Below are 18,406 nucleotides of genomic sequence, written 5' to 3'. Positions count from 1 at the left end.
TTAAGCGCTACACGAGGTTTTTCGGCATTTCACAAAGGGTTGGGGTCTGACTTCTAAGACACCTCTGGATCAGTGTCGGATTAACTGTCAGGCAAAAAGGCAAAAAAGGCATACCTTTGGACCGACCTATAATTTAGGTTGCCTAAATAACTTTGAGACGTAAGTTCATGATTAAAGACTTCAAAGCGTTCAACAAATTTCTTCACAAGCTTATTCACTTCGAAAAATAAAAAAAAATTATATTATTGAGTGATGCGCACGATACAACGTATAGTTTACCAATGATTGTCACTTCAAAACACGCCTCTCTCGGCTAGATTCCATAATGTCGTTATATTCGTGCCTATTTTCATATCAATCTGACCAATAACTTGGGCTACAAAGTGTGAAAACTACACACATGTCAATGCACTCTAGCGCCGTTGTGTAGTGCGGAATCGTACATAACCATGAAGGAAACAGCGCACAAAGTTAAAATATGGTTCAAAATTATCGTTTTCACGTCATTCACATTGTGTGTCTTCTCTTTGTCGCATATAAAAAGTAAACATATCGCTAGATGCAGCCGCAAAAAACTTTAATCGGATATTTCAATGCCCCATATCGTCGGTAACAATCTTCTAGTTGGTTTACTTAGAATATCATTAATATTTAAATTAAAACAAGTCATGCACTTTTTTGTGTTTATGTTTGAGATATTCCGCTTGGTGGTGTCGCACACAATTTAAATCAGCTTTCGTTGTTTCTTTGAGCTTTGTTAAATAATTGCAAATTTTTGTTTGTTGTCGTGATATTTATTGGCAGTTATTCTGTTTGCATTGGTATGTAATTAATTTCACTCGCACACCACAGGAGACTGATATATTTTGCATCAGTGCTTTTGCAGTGTAGTAAACGAGTAAAAATGTTTAATGGATCTTCCACTGACTTTATTTGGTCTCGTTGCACTACAAGTTTAGGTTTCATTTTTTTACGTCAGGAGGTTTGGTTTGCAAAATTTGTAAATCAAAATCAATAATTTTCTAGGGTTAATATTGTACCGTGCAGCCCACCATGCAAAAGTACTCTGTCATTGTTTTATTTTGTGTTGTTGTGAGGTTTAACAATAGATCATCAAAAAGGATTTTGTAACAGGGAGTTCATTGATACATTACTCGTTCATGTTAAATGGGTGTGTTTTGAATCAAGGCTTCTTAAATTATGGGGCCAAATTTGTTTTTTTAGGACAGAAAGATCTTCTGCATGTATTTATGAAGGTTTATCCGTTGATGTTGATTGTGTGCTCCAATACTTGTTTACTGTTTAAATTTTATAGGTTTTTTGTCCAGATTTCTTGTGAAATAGCAAAAGATATTTTTAATCGACATATCTGTCATGTGGCCTGAGATAAAATGAATAATTGTGTTTCGCTTTTAGCTGAGTATTCTTAGTCATGGAACTTGAAGTAATCTGTAGGGTTATGTGTATATTTAACACAAACTGTAAAATACATGTTAACAATATATCATGTTCTAACATACTGGTATTTTGTTGCTGCAAACAATTTAGATGCATGTATTCCAAATACACTGAAGGCCTTGGTTTCGTGTATTGCTAAACACAAATTTTCTTGCACGACAAGCAAAAAGTGGGGAAGAGTTAAGTGGATGGATACGCTTTCTAAATTACTAAAACTGGCAATGGTTAGCATACTACCTAATGGACTTTATCACACCAACATATTACATTATACAGTGTTATGAAGGCATAGTAAAGACAAAACAAAAGTGTTATATCAAAAGGTTTGAAGTGTTTTTCAGATATATATGTTAACCAGTCCTATACATGAAATTAAAATCTTTAGTTTTTCATTTAAACAGACATAAAATATTTGTAACAAAAATGATTACATAAGCAAATATGGAGTCCGCATATTCTGCTCATGGACAACCAGGAGTTGGCTCTAAAATAAAGACAACTAGTTGCAATGGACAAACCAGTCATAACAGAGCCCATAATGGAGTGATGAAAAAACGTGGTCGTCCACCAAAACCAAAACTGGAAAACACAGCTGAAGAAGTCCCTTTAAAGCAAAGCAAAGTTACAGATTCGATGAAAAAAGTGAAACGAACTGTAGACAGGTACAAGGTTTAAAGTCCAGACCCATTCCTCCTCTTTTATAAAACACCTTTTTCAGTTTTTGTTGCCAAAAAATATACACTCTTTTTTTTTTGTTAAAATCCCCTGCGAAAACCAGAATCTTTCTTTAAAGATTATCTAAAAATCGTATCTGCCTAAATTTGTCATTGTTTCCAAACACGCTGCATTGTTACCAACCATTTTCCATTCTCTTATTCCAATGGCCATGTTGTTACAAAGGCATATGGTTTTCTTCATATATTTTTTTCATAGCAAAAGTAGGAATAGTTTTGTTGTAAACACAAGAATAGTGTAAAAGTTGGAATTGCCATTGACACTGCATATGTGCACAGAGGAACAAGTAGAAAACTGTTCTTGTTAATGTTTTTTTATAAACTTGCATTTAATCAAGAGCATTTTAGTTCAACATTATTATATTCAAACTCTTTTACCAACTTGTAGAAACTGATTTGGGCAGTATTTCAACTCAGTTATACATATATACAATATTTTATTATCTCATCTTTGTTAGATTCAAAGGTGTGACAAAGGAAGAACTTATGCAAAAGCTTCTGCCAGACAGAATAAAATTGGGATTAGATATTTTAATTGTAAGTATTGGTGTTTGTTTAAATGTGATTTACCAAAGTTTCATGTAGAGATTTAGTTTAATGTGCCCGTGCTGATTATTTATGACTTGCGTCACAGCATGATTGTTGGTCTTTTTTGGCAATCTTACCTGCCACAATGATTTGGAGATGCAAGTGCTGTCCTCAACCATTTTGGGCTGTTTGTGTTGTTTTTTTTCTTTTACTGACAGACATAATTACATTTGTTTACTCTCTAACCCACCACCTGATCCGATTTACTTCCAAAAGGTTTAATTGACTGAATATCGGCATTTTATGTTTAAGCATGTTTGAAGCATTATTGTATCGATTTGTTGTTGTGGTGGTAAGTACTTTTATTGATAGGATGTTTATTTTGTAAAATAGATTGGAATTAACCCTGGTCTGTTTGCTGCTTACAAGGGACACCACTATGCTGGACCCGGGAATCATTTTTGTAAGTAGATTTTCACAAAAAAAAAAAAATTTGGAAGTTCATACACACTGCTACATAGTCCAATAACAAAAGAACCATTTGTTTGTGGTTTTTGTATGCAACAAGCATAACACAGCCCAGAATAGTATTTTTCAAAAATTGTACATATTCATATGCGTTCTTCTTTATTACAACTGCAGTAAGTAACTAAATTATGTGCCCATGAAATTGCGTAAACTTTATTGACTGTACAAATTCAAATTGCATCTGCCATCCTGCTTGGAAAAATTACCCTGATAAAAAATATCCTCAGCAATCCATTTCACTTTTCAGGGAAATGCCTTTTTTTGTCTGGCCTCATTCCTGTACCCCTTACAGGAATGGAAGATGTGCAGGCACTTGATTATGAAATAGGATTTACTAACATAGTATCTCGAACTACGCCTGGTAGTAAGGATTTAAGCAGGTATTATAATTTCCAGCCACTAGCTTGGTCACAGACAGCAGCCAACTAGAAAGTGAAATCACTCTTAGCTAGTGATGAGTTTTAAACTAGCAGACAAGGCTCCTAATTGCCAAAAGTAAACAAAACACCTAAGGGTAATTGGAATCCTATATTTACCTCATCATAATAGTCACTTCATTGAAATCCACCAATGGTTTGATGACATGTTATGTTCATTGTCCATGAAGGACAGAAACGAAGATCACTTTTTTCCAAACGAGGATTCATAGTTTTTAGTAAAACGAGGATTCACATTTGAATGTCAGTGAATTTACTGAAGATTAACTTTTTGGGACATGTAACACAACACAATCCAACATGGCAAACCTCAAGCCGAGATCAACTTGCAGGAACTTTACTAAAGCTTGTGGTCGCAAACCAGCATCCCATTTTGAAAATATAAGCTTGGCTGCATATTGCTGAGATGTACCTATTACCAACTTGGTATACCAACAAGATATTCTTTGACCAACTTGGTTGCGTAAAACTCCACGTTTTAATAAGCAAAAGATTTGTAAGCATCCTTTTTCTTTATTTAAAATGTGATTAGTTATCCCATCTTTGCTTATTATATGACAAGGCTTGGGTGTTGTCAAGGTGACACAAAATCATCTCTTACCGTTCAACTGGGTAATAGTTAGTCGGATAACTTGGGTACATGTACGTGCATACATACGTGTATGTACATAATTGTAGTAATTTAGTTGATTTGGGATTTACTGTTGGCTGCTGTTTGATTTTCCCTATTGCTAATTTATGTATCACTGTTTAGGGAAATGCATAAATATGTCAGGTTTTCTTGACAAACCTGTAAATTCTGATAATGACATTGAATTGTTGGAGTATGGTATTGGTTTTTCTACAATAGTTCATCGAACAACTCCATCTGCAAAAGATCTCACAAGGTATTGTGAATGATAAGTTAATAATAAATTTTTAAAACATAAATCCACTTGGTAAATGTGGAAAACTTATCATTCAACAAGTCTTGTGTAGTCATCTGGAAAATTTATATTCTTTCCATTCTTAATATAGCATTGAATATAACATGCATTGTATTTAGCAAGGAAATTCGTGATGGTGGAATGGAACTAATAAAAAAAATCAAACATTATCAACCGAAAATTGCGGTATTTAATGGAAAAGGGATTTATGAAATTTTTAGCAAAACTATGTTTGGGCAAAAAAAGAAGGATTTTACGTTTGGAACACAATCAAATAAAATTCCTGGAACAAATACAGTAAGTTGATTTTTTTTCGTTTTGTTCCCAAATCAAATATGTATTTGTGTTTTTTACAAGCACATATTTGTCATGCCATCCACAAGTGCCAGGTGTGCTCAGTTCCCTCGTGCTCAGGATAAAGTGCATTTTTTTGTTCAAATCAAGAGATTACGGGATAAAATAAATGGTGTGCAACAGGAACAAGAAGTGGTGGAAACTGACTACACATTCGACTTGTCAAAGGCAACAGGTATGAACAACGCCCATTGCTGTTAAGAATAAAGAATACGTTTAAAATTATCTGATGTTTCAGAACTCGCCAAATTTCAAAAAGTCAAAGAAGAAATTGTTGACTCATCCTATGAAGTACATGAAAATCCTTTTCCACAAACCAATGGAGGAAAACAAATGGCTAATCACTGTGAGCCTAAAAAGGATGCAAATGGCGTAAATTTAGGTGATCAGCCTGGATGCAGCAAAAAAGTTGACAAAATAAATCAAAAAGGTAGGACCATGTTAAATGTTAGTACCAAATAATTTAAACCCCTGCTAACTGCCACACTGTCAATGTAAAAATTATTGCTTTGAAACCATTATTCTGTTTTTGTTGAATGTAAATAATGGCAGATAGATATATATTAGCAGTAACACAACTATGGGTAATGATGATAAGTTATAGCTCACAAAACAAACACGGATCTAAAGTACATCGATGTATTGGTTTCGCATTCATTAACAGCTGTTGAATTGATCAAAATTCATATGCTGCCTATTTAATCAACATGTTGGTTGTTTGACCAATCGAAGGTTTAATATACACACTTTATTACTGTGATGTATCTATGCAATCCTCTTTATAATGCACGATTACCGCAGACACATGCATCGTTAATTTGTAAACCTCGATCAGCAAAGTTGTGATAGTTCTATATTGCAATTACAAAATTAGGAGAACAGTTTAGCCCCTTTTAAAATTTTGCATGTACTTTTTGCCTTTTGTTTAGTGTGATGAAACAGGTTTGTTAAAAAGTTGGTAAGGCTTGGTTGTGTATCTAGTACATTCCACAATATTTTAACTAAATCTGAAATTAAAGTATTTTAACTAAATCTGAAATTAAAGTATTTGAAGTGACCCTTTGCTTTCCTTTGTCTCCTACGATTTTTTGCATTATAAACATGACAATTTTACAGACACAGCAGCTGACCACCCTCATCTTATCAAGTTCCTATGTAATTCTGAAACTCTTGACAATGGTAAGTTGCACAAAACTTGTTTTGTCAGTGGGCCTAACTCCAGTGGTGGTTTTAGACAAGCATGCACCCTCCTCAACAACTCCTTTGAAGCCATCAATTCCACAACTTCGTCAAACTGTAAGCGATAATCAGAAAAATGAAAGAGTCGGACATTGGGTAAAGACACAAATTCACCAGAACTATGATAGTGAACCTCCAATGGGGTAAGAAGTGCCAAGAGTTAAATGTGAAGAGTGAACAAAATCTGTTTCTTGCCACTTAACTGCTCTTTTCCAGGATGTTGGCACTTATTTGCAGGTGTTACTTATGGCGCAACACATTAAAATGCGGGTAAAAAGTGTAAAAGAAAGAAAACTAGCAGAAATAATAAGTCGTTGGTCAGTATGGTCATGTGATATCGTGGTGTAAGTCTATTAGCAACCCCAGTACAGACAGAGGTTTCATGAGACATTACTTACACCATGATGCTGCAGGACCAAACTGACCAATTTTCTAAACAGTGAAAACTGAAAATAGGCTTTGACCACCAGGTATCATAATGAATTATAAATATGACGCTGTTCTGGTGGAGAACAACAAATATACACCTTTTGTTTAAAAAGATTGTATTTTCTGACGTTTCGCCTGCACGTATGACTAGGCTTCTTCAGAGAATAAAACAAACACAGTAGTTTCTAAACAGTGCCAACATCCTAGAACAAAGCATTTAGTTGGGTCCTGTTTCTTCTGTTTTGTGATAATGTATGTACACTTAAAGGGTAATTGCATTAAAAATAGTACACTGTGTAGATTTGAGGAAAGATTTTCTGCTGAAGCAGTTGCAGAACAACCAGGTTCTGATCACAGCAGTCAAAGAAGTATGATAAGTGCTGGTATAAGTGGCTCAACATCTACTGGGTCCACTTCTGGCTATGGTTCAATAGACACCAACATTCATCATGCACAGCGGGATCGTGTTGAAATGTGGGTGCGTGAACAACAATATGTTCGTCAGCAGGGGACACCGAATTTGCTTCATGACATACGCTTGCAAAGAACTAACACAGAGGCAGAAGAAGCTTCCTCAAGGCCTGCATCTACAGATGGTTACAGCAATAACCAACAAGCTAATATATTTATGGGGGCATCTGGCTCGGATTCAACACTGGAAGGCATGTTGCGTCCTCCTGTGCCGCTTTTCAGTAGTTGGGGAAATGATGAAGTGGGTCATGCATCTACTTTTTATCAAACATAAAACACTTGATGTTGGCAAATTGTGATGGTTATTACAATATTTTCTGCATGATTTGTGATTTGTTTATCATGGTTTAACTTGCACATGGTTCCACAAAGCATATGGACTTTTAGGATGTAAGATTTTATGTGAAAGTGCACTTGTGCCAAGTTACTGTTTCTTGGTGATGTTTTATTATTACCTTCACAAATTTGTCTTTTTTCATTTACTTGTGCAAAAAAGTATTCAATTGGTGATATAGTTTTGTTGTGAAATACTCATAAACTAAAGACTTCCATGTAAATGATGTTCTGTTTTTTTTGCGATATGAAGCAACATGTTGAAGAAAAGGCTATATGGAAAAAACATGTTGTTTGGTTGTGAAAAATCATATTCCATTCTCATTTGACTAAATGGGTCAGCATGTAAACTGTAGTGTTTATTGGTTCAACAAAATAGTCAGGCACATAAATTTCCATCTAGCACCAAATAAATATTATACCAGGGGCAGATACTCCACCTGAACTTAGTACCTGTGTTTACCAAGACAACACCATAAAAAAGTAGAAAAAATTAAAGAACAAGTTAAAAGGAAGTTACTTCAAAAAGCACCATTTTGTTGATTGTGTTGTAAGGTAACACAATGCTTAGTATATCAGCAAAAGTGCAGTGCATTAACTTTCACATATTTTTACGCATATCACCAGGCTGAAAAGCTGCTAACTAGCTCAATGTAAAACCACAAAAATGTGAAAAATACTGTCACAAATAAAAGACACTATTATACATTGTAGTTGATGCATCTAAACAGGAAATTCATCCTCCCCAATATCATCAACAACACTAATTTCTGTTTTGTCTGACTGCATTGGGGATGTGGAATCTTCATCATCCAGTAAACCCTGTTCATCCAGATTGCTTTCGAAACTGCCAGCAGCACTTGGATGTTTATTAGCGTCATTCTTCACATTTTTTTTCTTCTGTTTTTTTGTTTGTATTGTTGGGTCAACCTGAACTTTTGTCTGTTTGCAATATGAACATAGAGGTTATAGTTTTGAGAAAAGTATTATCTTATTTACTAAATTGCTCCATAGTGACAGGGTGAAAATAGGTTCTTAATAACACAAAATGACCATGCTTGGTGAAAAGGAAATTCCACAATAAAAATTTACTGTTTTCAAAAAAACTTGGGGTGGGCTGCTATTGTAATATTGCTTTGATGGTCAATTACAAACTTTTGGAGGTTATTACCTCCAACAGTGCAGCCTCACAGAGAAACTTTACATGGGCAGGAGATGTAAAGACTCTTGGCCTCATCTGGCATGCAAGCATTGCTGCTTGGTAGACATCAACCACACATTCGTTGAGAAGCTGAGAATGAATCAGATGCCAACAAGCCAACTGAATAGCCGAAGTTGCACCAAATCTACAAAAAGTAGATTTGCTTTGTTGGTTTTCTAAACACTTGACAACAAAGTTTTTATCTTACCTGTCCTGTATGACAGTGGTTCCTTCCTTGGCTGTTGTGTGTGAATGTATCAGTTTTAATGCTTCACATTGAGTTTCGGTTGGGTGCTCAATGTCCCAATTTGAGATTTCAAATTGCTTTACCTCAAGTATATAATCATCCTATATCAAAAATTGTTCTGTTGATTTATATTTTCTAAGACATTTAAATGTATTTTTAAATAAAGAATTTAATTTACTTTTGAAAATTAAGGGTTATTCTTTTTTTTATGGGCACTAATACAAAAAGTAGTTGGCTTGTGCTAAATTGGAGGACTTGTGGTACACAATCCAACTAAAGCCGAGAAGCACCACTTTAATACAATTACTTCACCTTTGTTGCCTCCAAGATGAAATCCCGGGTAGTAATAGAACAAGAATCATTGGATAAGACTGAACATAATGTTTCTGATTCAAAACTAACATTAAATGATGAGCAATGCATTGAATGCTTTTCAGTAGGCCAATAAATCTCTTTGGAGGAATTCTGTGTACAAGTTGGTTGTTGTTTGAACCAAATTGAAAAGAAATAAAAGTATACAAACTGTTACCCATTCATCATCTAGTATTGTAATAATAGTAGGGACGTTATGATCCCAAATTAGCTGCCAAAAATCTTTTCTAGTGTTTTCTAATGGCAACTGGGACACTATAAACTCATGGCTGCTTCGATATCCCTGCACAAAGTTCATTGTTAAGTCAGAAAACCATTCATAACATTATTATTACCTGAACAAAAGAGGCATTTATGTACTCTGAACCTTCAGTACTTGTTCTGTTGCAGAGCATTACTCGTGATCGAAACACTGGAAGTATGGCACCAGGCCGATTTTTTGTTTCATTAACTGTTCGTCTTGCAAACTCATAGTGCAATTTATCCAAATGCAAATCAACAACTTTCTAAAAGTATAATATAAAGCACTAGTCAAAAGTTTTTCAGTGTATGTCACAACATATTAACTACCATGAACTGTTTTTCCAAACAGGATTTAAATGCTGTAGCACCAAAATCGCCAGTGGTGGCAAACGTGCCAGTTTTACTTTCAATTTGCATTGTATCTGATGCTAATATACTCTTAAAGTACTGTGGAAGGTCTTTTGCTAAACATTCTGTAATTCCACTTTCAATGTATTCCAATAGTGCATCATGCACAAAAACATACTGATCCTAAAAATACACACACCAAATAAATTCAGTGTCAATTTAAAAAAAAAAATTAACTTTAAATATAACAATCATTAGTTTTAATGTATTATTTATTAATACCCAATAAACCTACATAACAGTTAAGACAGTTTATCAACTTGTAATTTACCTCTGTTTGCACCAATTGGTTGCGTTGTAATCTAATGTGACACAAAAATTTTTTAACATTCACTTTGTTGGTTTTGTTAAGCATTTGCATCATGCTGTGTATTACAATGTAGGTTCCAGTTCGTCCAACACCAGCGCTGAATTGAGAAAAAAACAATAACATTGTATGTATTTAATGAGCAGATTTCAGAGTTTACCAAAATGACAAACCATTAACACTTGCAATTTGTGCAAATTCTAGTATGTTTAAAATTAAAACAAGATAATCGGCTTTACCTGCAATGGACAAGAATAGGAGATACATTAGCATTTGCACATGAAGAGCGTCGAATAAATGTAAGAACAGGAAGGAGATATTCGGGTGTACCATGATCAGGCCATTGGGTAAAATGAAACTGGAGCACCTTTCTCTGATTTGCCTAGTTCACATCGGTCTGTTACGTACTTACTAATTTTGGAAATATTACACCGGCAAGGAAATTACATTTCTTCTTCCTAGTTTGTTGTTTTTGACACCAAAAGTGCGTATAATGTAGTTGGCAAATGTTTGTGTGTCTTTTAAAACCACAGTCACATGTTTGTACTGCTCCTTTCCTTCTTGGGGCCAATATTGATCACATTTTCTCTACACAAAAAAGCAACTTGTAAAAATTGCTACAACTACAAGGCGCTTTTGAATAAAAGATCGTACTCTTCCTTTCTCAACCAGGTTTGTGATCATCACTATTACTGTCACATTGTTTTCCCAAATCATTCTCCAAAAATCATTGAAAGTTGATGGCAATGGGCCCTGTAACAGGAAACTTTAACATAAAAGAACTATGCTTCATTAAATTATCAGTGTTGTGAAACCAGGGATGCGCCAACACAGAAAAGATTAAAGATTGGGTTTGATAGATCATGGTCTTAATGCAGTAATATTTCATGCAAATGGCATGATAGAAAGTAGGAAATATTACTGCATTGTCTGATATGGTGGTAGAGATGCCCTACATATATGTGAAGGTTGCCTGGCAAGTTGTGCCCTTGCGCACCAGTGTACCTTGGCCATAATATACCCCGTGAAACCACTTAGCTCCTGTAGCTCAGTTTAAAGAGCGTTGGGCCTGGTTGGCCCAGGGTCATGAGTTCAAACCTCACTGGGAGCTTCATTTTTCAAAACTTGTCAGGAAAAGGTGGCTTATCCATCTAGGCTGCTTTGCCTGGGCCACCAACCCTGCAAACCTAATGATCATGGTCTTAATTAACACTTTTTCCACTACAAACAAAAATTGTATTTCCACTGAAGCGACTAATTGTTTGGTACAATCCCATTTTTTTCTATATTGAATAGATCCCAAGGACACAAGCCCAATAAGTTTAACAACTTGAATGTACAATGTCCATATTCAGAAATGGTTCCGGCACATCCATAGTGTAAACCAGATTCTTGTTGCAAAAATATTTATAATATTTTAAACAGATCTATCAGCAGTCAGCACAGAAATTGTTTTTCACTAGCTTAAATAGAAATGTTTCAAACCAAACCTGACAAGCTATGTAAGCTCTTTCTCGTTCAAAACTTGATACATAGTTCGCATTAATATAATCTGACAGCCCTTGTGAATTCGCTTGGTGCTTTGTTTTATTACGATGAAGTTTCACTCTGCTGTGGTCATCTGAAAATCAAAGACTTTTATAAGATAGGCAATGTGGAGCCAATAATATAATTTGTGTATAAGCTGCAGACAGATGGCCACTGTTTCGACCTAAAAGGTCTCATCAGTGCAGCTGGTGTGACTATAAGACGACTTTGCTGACCAAACGGCCAAGCTAAGACTTCCACTTTGTGGTGACTATACAATCACTGTCATCCGTTGGGCACCAAACTAGGTGCCACATTACGGAGAAAACAAGGTGGAAACACTACAGCCAAGCAAGCTCAACCAATAGTGCCGTCAGGCCCCGTGTCACAATAATCATATGATAAGCAATGTGGAGCCAATAATATGAATTGTGTATAAGCTGCAGACAGATGGCCACTGTTTCGACCTAAAAGGTCCCATCAGTGCAGCAGGTGTGACTATAAGACGACTTTGCTGACCAAACGGCCAAGCAAAGACTTCCACTTTGCGGTGACTATACAATCACCGTCATCCGTTGGGCACCAAACTAGGTGCAACCTTACGGAGAAAACAGCAAAGTCGTCTTATAGTCACACCAGCTGCACTGATGAGACCTTTTAGGTCGAAACAGTGGCCATCTGTCTGCAGCTTATACACGATTTTTACAAGGTTCATGTTTAAACGATACAGTTGCTTACATGCTACAATGTTAATGTATCTGTTTTTATCTTTGTTTTCTGGCAAACATGAAGCTTGTGATGGAGGGCGATTTCGATCCAGGTTTTGAATTTCCTGGAAAAAAATAGGATATGAAAATAAACTCAAAATCTGATAAAAATTCAAACATACTTCAAATTCCTCTATAAATTTTTGATCATTGTTGTGATGTCCCAGAGCAGTATAACTTTTAAAGTTTTCAGCAGAAATTGCGTCAGACATCAAATCAGCTAAGACAGATAATAACATTTACTGCAGTACAGAACATGTCCCAAGAAATACACACTTTTAAATTGTCAGTTACCTGTTTGGGAAAAAAATGGTTTATAACTATTCTCCAAAACAACACTTTGACTTGGAACACTTAAAAACTGCCTTTGATGTTTTCTTTTTCTGCAAAGCAAAAAATTATGTGTGCTAACGCTAGCATGACACCTAAAGTTTAACAAGACTACAAAGCACACAAAGTGCAACCAAACACCTACTGCAACATGATACACTATGCTTATTGCTAGTTTTACAGGCTTTGTGGCCCAGACATTGCAGTCTAGCTGAATCAGCCATTTTTTCCCAAAGCAGTTGGAACAAGATCCAAGACCCTCACCAGGAGCTTGATTTTTCAGAGGTTTTTTGGATTATTAGGCTGTGAAGCCTGTAAACTTAATAATCTTGATACAATAGTTGTGATTGCTAAGTAAGGACCTGTGCACAGTGACAAGATCCTGCCAATCGTGTGATTCCACAAAACATTGCTGTGTTGCTTATTGTCAGTGTAAACATTTTTTGTTCGTAGTATCACTACACCTTACCTCCAAGCACACCATCCAACACCACCAAGCAGCAGGCAGAGGAGAACTCCAACAACAGCAGCAAATGCTACAATAATGTTTTCATTTGTCCGTGTTTCAGTTTTTGGTGGTTTTGGGGTTGTTAATGGTTGCAGGACTCTTTCACCAGACGAAGGATTTTTGCATTGAGGTGATGGTATGGTCCAGCTTCCATCATCATTACAAAAAGTAATAAGGTGACTTGGCGTAAATTCTTTCGCACAAGTGTAAATGACTCTCTCTTTGGGTTTAAATGGATGTTTTTTTTTTCTTATTGCTGGAATTCTTGTTGCATTTTCTATATTGCCCAGTTCAGGACAATATATTCCTTCCACTATAAACAGAACATTTAATATACAACAAAATATGTTTGGCTTTTAACTGAGATGAGCAAAGTGTACCTTTTGCGCAAACTGACTTTTTGCAACAACGAAACCGGGCAAAAAAAGTTTTGTCTTCAACACATTCTTTGTTTGGAGGACATTGATTATTTACTGGAGAACATACACTAATATCTGCAGTGCTTGTTTGGGGATCAGAAATGTACACTTCAAACAAAAATTACATTGAGTAAATGCCAAAACATAGGCATTAAAAATCAAATAAATACCTGACAAAACACTGGGCGCAACCAAAAGAACAATCATTACCACACTGTGTTCAAAACACAGTGTAAAAAATAACATTGTAATTAATATATATCTGAAATACAATCAAAATGGTAAAAATGTGAATCACACTGCCAGTTATGAGGACCTGTACGGTAAGAGTAGTAGATATTAAGCTAAATTTTATTGGTTGTGCATAGGCGTTGATTTTTTAACGTTTTGTAAAATATTAAGGGTGACCTTTCCAGGTTTTAGAAACACGCAAAAAACATTTTGTCAGTCGTATCGCCTTAAACAGAGGCAAATGACCCAAATTCTGTTTCGTGTCACTTTGTTTTAGCACTAAATTTTAAACACTTATCTTACGGACACCCTTACTGAAAGTGGCACATTTTTGTTTCACTCGGTCTATTATGTTTGTCATGATTGTGACAGTGATAATACAGGTCTTTTGAAAGTACATAACGCATGTATGTGGTTTTTCTGACAGTGAATTTTAATTTAAACGAAATCCAGGGGTGACAATACACATGTTGTCACCCATGTTTGTTTGTGAGGGGTGAAATATGTCACCCCTAAATCGACGCCTATGGCTGTAGGTTAAGAGCGAAAATGATTTTTAAACAATAGAATCTTTTTTTTGATGTTTTTTTATTATCACATGTGGCTTAAGAATAAATATCCTGCAATACTGATATACCACTGTATACTCCCAATTGTGATAAAATAACACATATTGCATTATTTGTTTTGGTGACAAAAGCAAATACAAGACAGAAAACACTATATAGCGATAGCGACTGCATAAAATGCTTTTTAACAAATGCAACACTACCAGATTCAAACACAAATTAACAACAATTTGTCAAATTCCATCCCAATGTCATATTTCGGTTGCACATGACTTCAATGTTTTGCTTTCACTTTTACAAGAAAATGTGAGATGTCAAGTTGCATTTTTGTGTGCTACTGACATCACTACCCTGGTTCTGCTACTACCAATATTTTTATATTGGTAAAAGAAAATGGAACAACAAACTTTTGGCAAACTGAAGAGTGGCTTAATGTTAAGTACCTAAACATAGTTTCAAATCGAATTTCCAACTTTTAGCAAAGATTCTTGCACAATCCATTATTGAATAAAAAGATGTCACCCTAATATTCAATATTACAAGCGTCAGGGGAAAATGTCCCAAAGACCACAGGAATCGGCCAGATTGTAAAGTTTGTAATTTGCGTGAAGGATTTTTTTTCGGCGAACGTTAATTGCGCAAATTATCAGCACCAAACAGGCGCCAGTCGACAAAACTTTTTTTCCAGTCGACAAAACTTTGAACGCACATGACTTTGCCGTTCCTTAATAGATTTCAATGATTTTCGCACAAGTTGCATAGAATGTCATGTAGTTTTAAAAAAAATATATATATAAAACGTATTATAAAACAAAATATGACGTTTTTGCTCCAAAACATAGAAAAATCAAGCAAATACTGTCTAATATTGCCAATACCTCTAATACTGCTAATACCGCTAATACGGACAATACTGCAAATACCGCTAATAGCGTCAATAATGCTATCAATACGGCTAATAACGATAATGGAGCTAATACTAACAAGGGTACATAATAGGTATTGCCAAACAACTTTAAACCATTAAAATTGCATATTATTTGTTTTAGAAAAGGTTGCGTTTTTACTGTACTTGTGCACCAACCACCAAGCCATATTATCTTTGTATTTTATATGTTCACTTCTACATTTGCAGTTTTCAATTTTCTACATTTCTAAATATTTATTCATTGAACTAGGCTCATGCACCAATACAAAAATTGTATTTGAAAATACGATCATATATTTGGAACTGAGAAGTTTTAGCATATAATTTAAAAAATATTGTTTACATTTTGTACCACTTGGGTATACTCATTAGACAGTCATTAAAAAATAATGCACCTCTTCTACACAGGTTTTATGAACTTTTAATTCAATCGTCTTTTCCGTGACCATTCAATCTTGTAAGAACTCTTAACTAAGGAACTACATTTACGTGCAATGAAATCAATAGTTTTTATTTGCAATAGAGACAAAAGTCTTCTCTATCAATATCTTCATTAACGCCGATAGCACCTACAGTCTTATTTACTCTTCATTACTGCATTAGCGCAAATATCATCAATTCCATGTACCGTATTTTACGGACCATAAGGCGCAACTTAAATCCTTTTTTTTCTCATAAATTGATCGTGCGCCTTATAAGCCGGTGCGCCTAATGTATGGATCAAGTAGTGCTTTATTGCCTACACTCAAAACCAGTACCGATACTATTATAAATAAACCACCGTTTTACACAATAAACTACGGTAAAAGCAACTAGCAACTGTGATATTCATACTATTGTGACTTGCTTACATTTATTACGTAACAAGTTTTTGTTTAATGAGCTTTATACGGTAACCCATACTCCTTAAAATACGTTGCGTTCTATAGCCCGGTGCGCCTTATGTATGAACAAAAAACTAATCAAAGCAATTTATTGACAGTGCGCCTTATAATCGGGTGCGCTTTATGGTCCGTAAAATACGGTATATAGTCTTCAGTCTCGATATAGCCAATATCATTAATATCGTAATGCCATTAGCACTAGCTTCATTAGCGCTATTTGCTCCATTAGTGGTATTGTCAGCATTATTAGCAGTATTAGCGGTATTGTATTTTCAGCGTTATTAGCGGTATTAGCAGTATTAGCGGTATTAGCGGTATTAGCGGTATTAGCGGTATTGTGCATTTAAGAAACACCGTTATAAACCGCCCAGCAGAAAAATCAGATTCAATCTAACATCTATAGGAAGAGCAGTGCTTTTCAACCTGTGGGACCATTCGCACTGGTGCGGATGTGAAAATTTGTTGTGCGGATGGGCAACATGGTGCAGATGAGTGCGGATGACATTCGCCCGATAAATAGCCTTAAGTTTGACTATGTTTCATATTTGGTTACCGTCACCGGTTCTCCAAAGTTTGGAATCACTGAAATGTAATTTGGTTTGGTGTGATCGGCGCAAATAATTTTGCTGAAATCAAATTGGGAATCGTAACTAAAATGAAGGCCAACCGTTTTGTTGCATTTATGTCGCAGACCGTTTAAAATGATGATGTGCGCGTGGGCCTTACTTTGGTCATCTCTGAAGACCCTACTTATTTCACACAAGATGATGCAGTTTTGTACTGAGCTGTTAAGAGTTTTGGACCTTACCTGCTGGCTTCTCGGGTCTGGTTGGAGAATATGGTTGAAAAAATCTTTTTTTCGGACCTGGCACGGGCTTTACAAAAAAAATTTGGTTCGAGCGTAAAATAATGATTATGTAACATCGAAAATCACTCATGCACAACCCCTGCGTCACACAGTAAACATATACCGGTAATTGAATTTCAACACAATATCAATTTGGCCTTGTATGTGACATCATAATGCAAGAGAACTTTTTTCCTTCTGCCATGCTTGGTAAAACTGAGTTGTTAGGTACCACGTGTAGCGTGCTGAATTTAATGTCAAATTTATTTTATTAAAGCTAGAGTTGCCTTAATTCTATTTGAATAAGTTGCTGTAAGAAATATTAATCGGATTAGTTTGTTGATGTTTCGTGTGATCTGGCTCAAAACTCCGGTAAGGGTATTTTTATTAACATTGCTTAACTGGAATCATAGTGTACGTTTTCTTCACAGAAAACCGTGTTCTTGCTCGTGTCCGTGCTCGTGTTCCTATTCTTGTACGTGTACCTCGTACGTGTTGTCAAGTGCTTGTGCCCGTGTGGCAAATACACGCGTTTTCGGGAATTGACATTCCTTCTTGGTGTGACGACGGCGCGGTGCCAGACGCGCAAATTCTGCCGTTACAGATTACAACTCACTCTTTACAGCGGTTTACATCGCCGAAGGAAACTCTTACCTGATAGTAAATAAGGTTATAAGTTAGTTTCTCTACAACTAAATTTTCTTCACTCTTGTGTTGCAAAATTTCCTTTGTGAAATTGCAGCCGGCAGTATCTGGTTATAGCTACTGCTTGTGGCAATATTCTTTACGCATCCGAAGTTTCGGTTGCTATATGCAACAGTTCTTATCAGGATGTAACGAAATGAGCCGAAATGTTATAACTTCAACTAGCCAGAAGAGCCGACTTATAATAAACATTTAATTCATTGGGCCGCATTGTGCGGATGAAATTTTCGTGCTACAAAAAAGTGCGGACACATGTCAAAATGGTTGAAAAGCACTGTAGTAGAGGGTATGTGATGTGGTAAATGGCACACTACTGCAATAGTGGCCCAACAATGAATCGAGGAATATTTGAAAAAGACACTGGTTAATATTGGTAGGCAGAGTACGATTTAGGGATGGTGGTAATATAAATGCAGTGCATTGAATGGAGGCTAAAGTTTTTCCAGTTTCACCATTTTTATTGTCACATGCGGTTT

At 35.7% G+C, this 18,406-nt stretch overlaps 2 protein-coding genes across 3 annotated transcripts; one reads left to right on the top strand and one right to left on the bottom strand.

Annotated features, from left to right (window-relative positions):
* The first annotated feature begins 1,737 nt into the window (after nucleotides 1-1,737).
* LOC145910197 (uncharacterized) lies at nucleotides 1,738-7,667 on the top strand. 2 transcript variants are annotated; one of them, XM_082997235.1, is made up of 10 exons: nucleotides 1,738-2,120; nucleotides 2,651-2,729; nucleotides 3,114-3,183; nucleotides 3,496-3,628; nucleotides 4,731-4,908; nucleotides 4,969-5,140; nucleotides 5,204-5,395; nucleotides 6,082-6,144; nucleotides 6,200-6,347; nucleotides 6,934-7,667. In XM_082997235.1, the coding sequence occupies exons 1-10, from the start codon at nucleotides 1,900-1,902 to the stop codon at nucleotides 7,376-7,378; spliced, it is 1,701 nt and encodes a 566-aa protein (XP_082853361.1). In that variant the 5' UTR covers nucleotides 1,738-1,899; the 3' UTR covers nucleotides 7,379-7,667. The 2 variants fall into 2 exon arrangements, with proteins under 2 accessions (XP_082853361.1, XP_082853360.1); XM_082997234.1 differs by lacking the exon at nucleotides 3,496-3,628 and adding an exon at nucleotides 4,440-4,572 and having other exon boundaries at nucleotides 1,740-2,120.
* A 116-nt stretch (nucleotides 7,668-7,783) lies between these two features.
* Nucleotides 7,784-14,079, bottom strand: LOC145912725 (receptor-type tyrosine-protein phosphatase gamma-like). The gene is made up of 18 exons (XM_083000293.1): nucleotides 13,937-14,079; nucleotides 13,728-13,874; nucleotides 13,309-13,660; nucleotides 12,804-12,892; nucleotides 12,632-12,729; nucleotides 12,481-12,574; nucleotides 11,706-11,836; nucleotides 10,870-10,968; nucleotides 10,663-10,803; nucleotides 10,455-10,597; nucleotides 10,180-10,315; nucleotides 9,828-10,031; nucleotides 9,593-9,763; nucleotides 9,415-9,540; nucleotides 9,198-9,350; nucleotides 8,847-8,986; nucleotides 8,609-8,783; nucleotides 7,784-8,379 (listed from the first exon to the last, which is right to left on the bottom strand). The coding sequence occupies exons 1-18, from the start codon at nucleotides 14,010-14,012 to the stop codon at nucleotides 8,161-8,163; spliced, it is 2,694 nt and encodes an 897-aa protein (XP_082856419.1). The 5' UTR covers nucleotides 14,013-14,079; the 3' UTR covers nucleotides 7,784-8,160.
* Nucleotides 14,080-18,406: the final 4,327 nt, after the last annotated feature.

This window comes from Ascidia mentula, chromosome 8 (assembly GCF_947561715.1).
Source record: "Ascidia mentula chromosome 8, kaAscMent1.1, whole genome shotgun sequence".
Taxonomy (NCBI): domain Eukaryota; kingdom Metazoa; phylum Chordata; class Ascidiacea; order Phlebobranchia; family Ascidiidae; genus Ascidia; species Ascidia mentula.
This window is presented reverse-complemented; position numbering and strand designations above follow the sequence as displayed.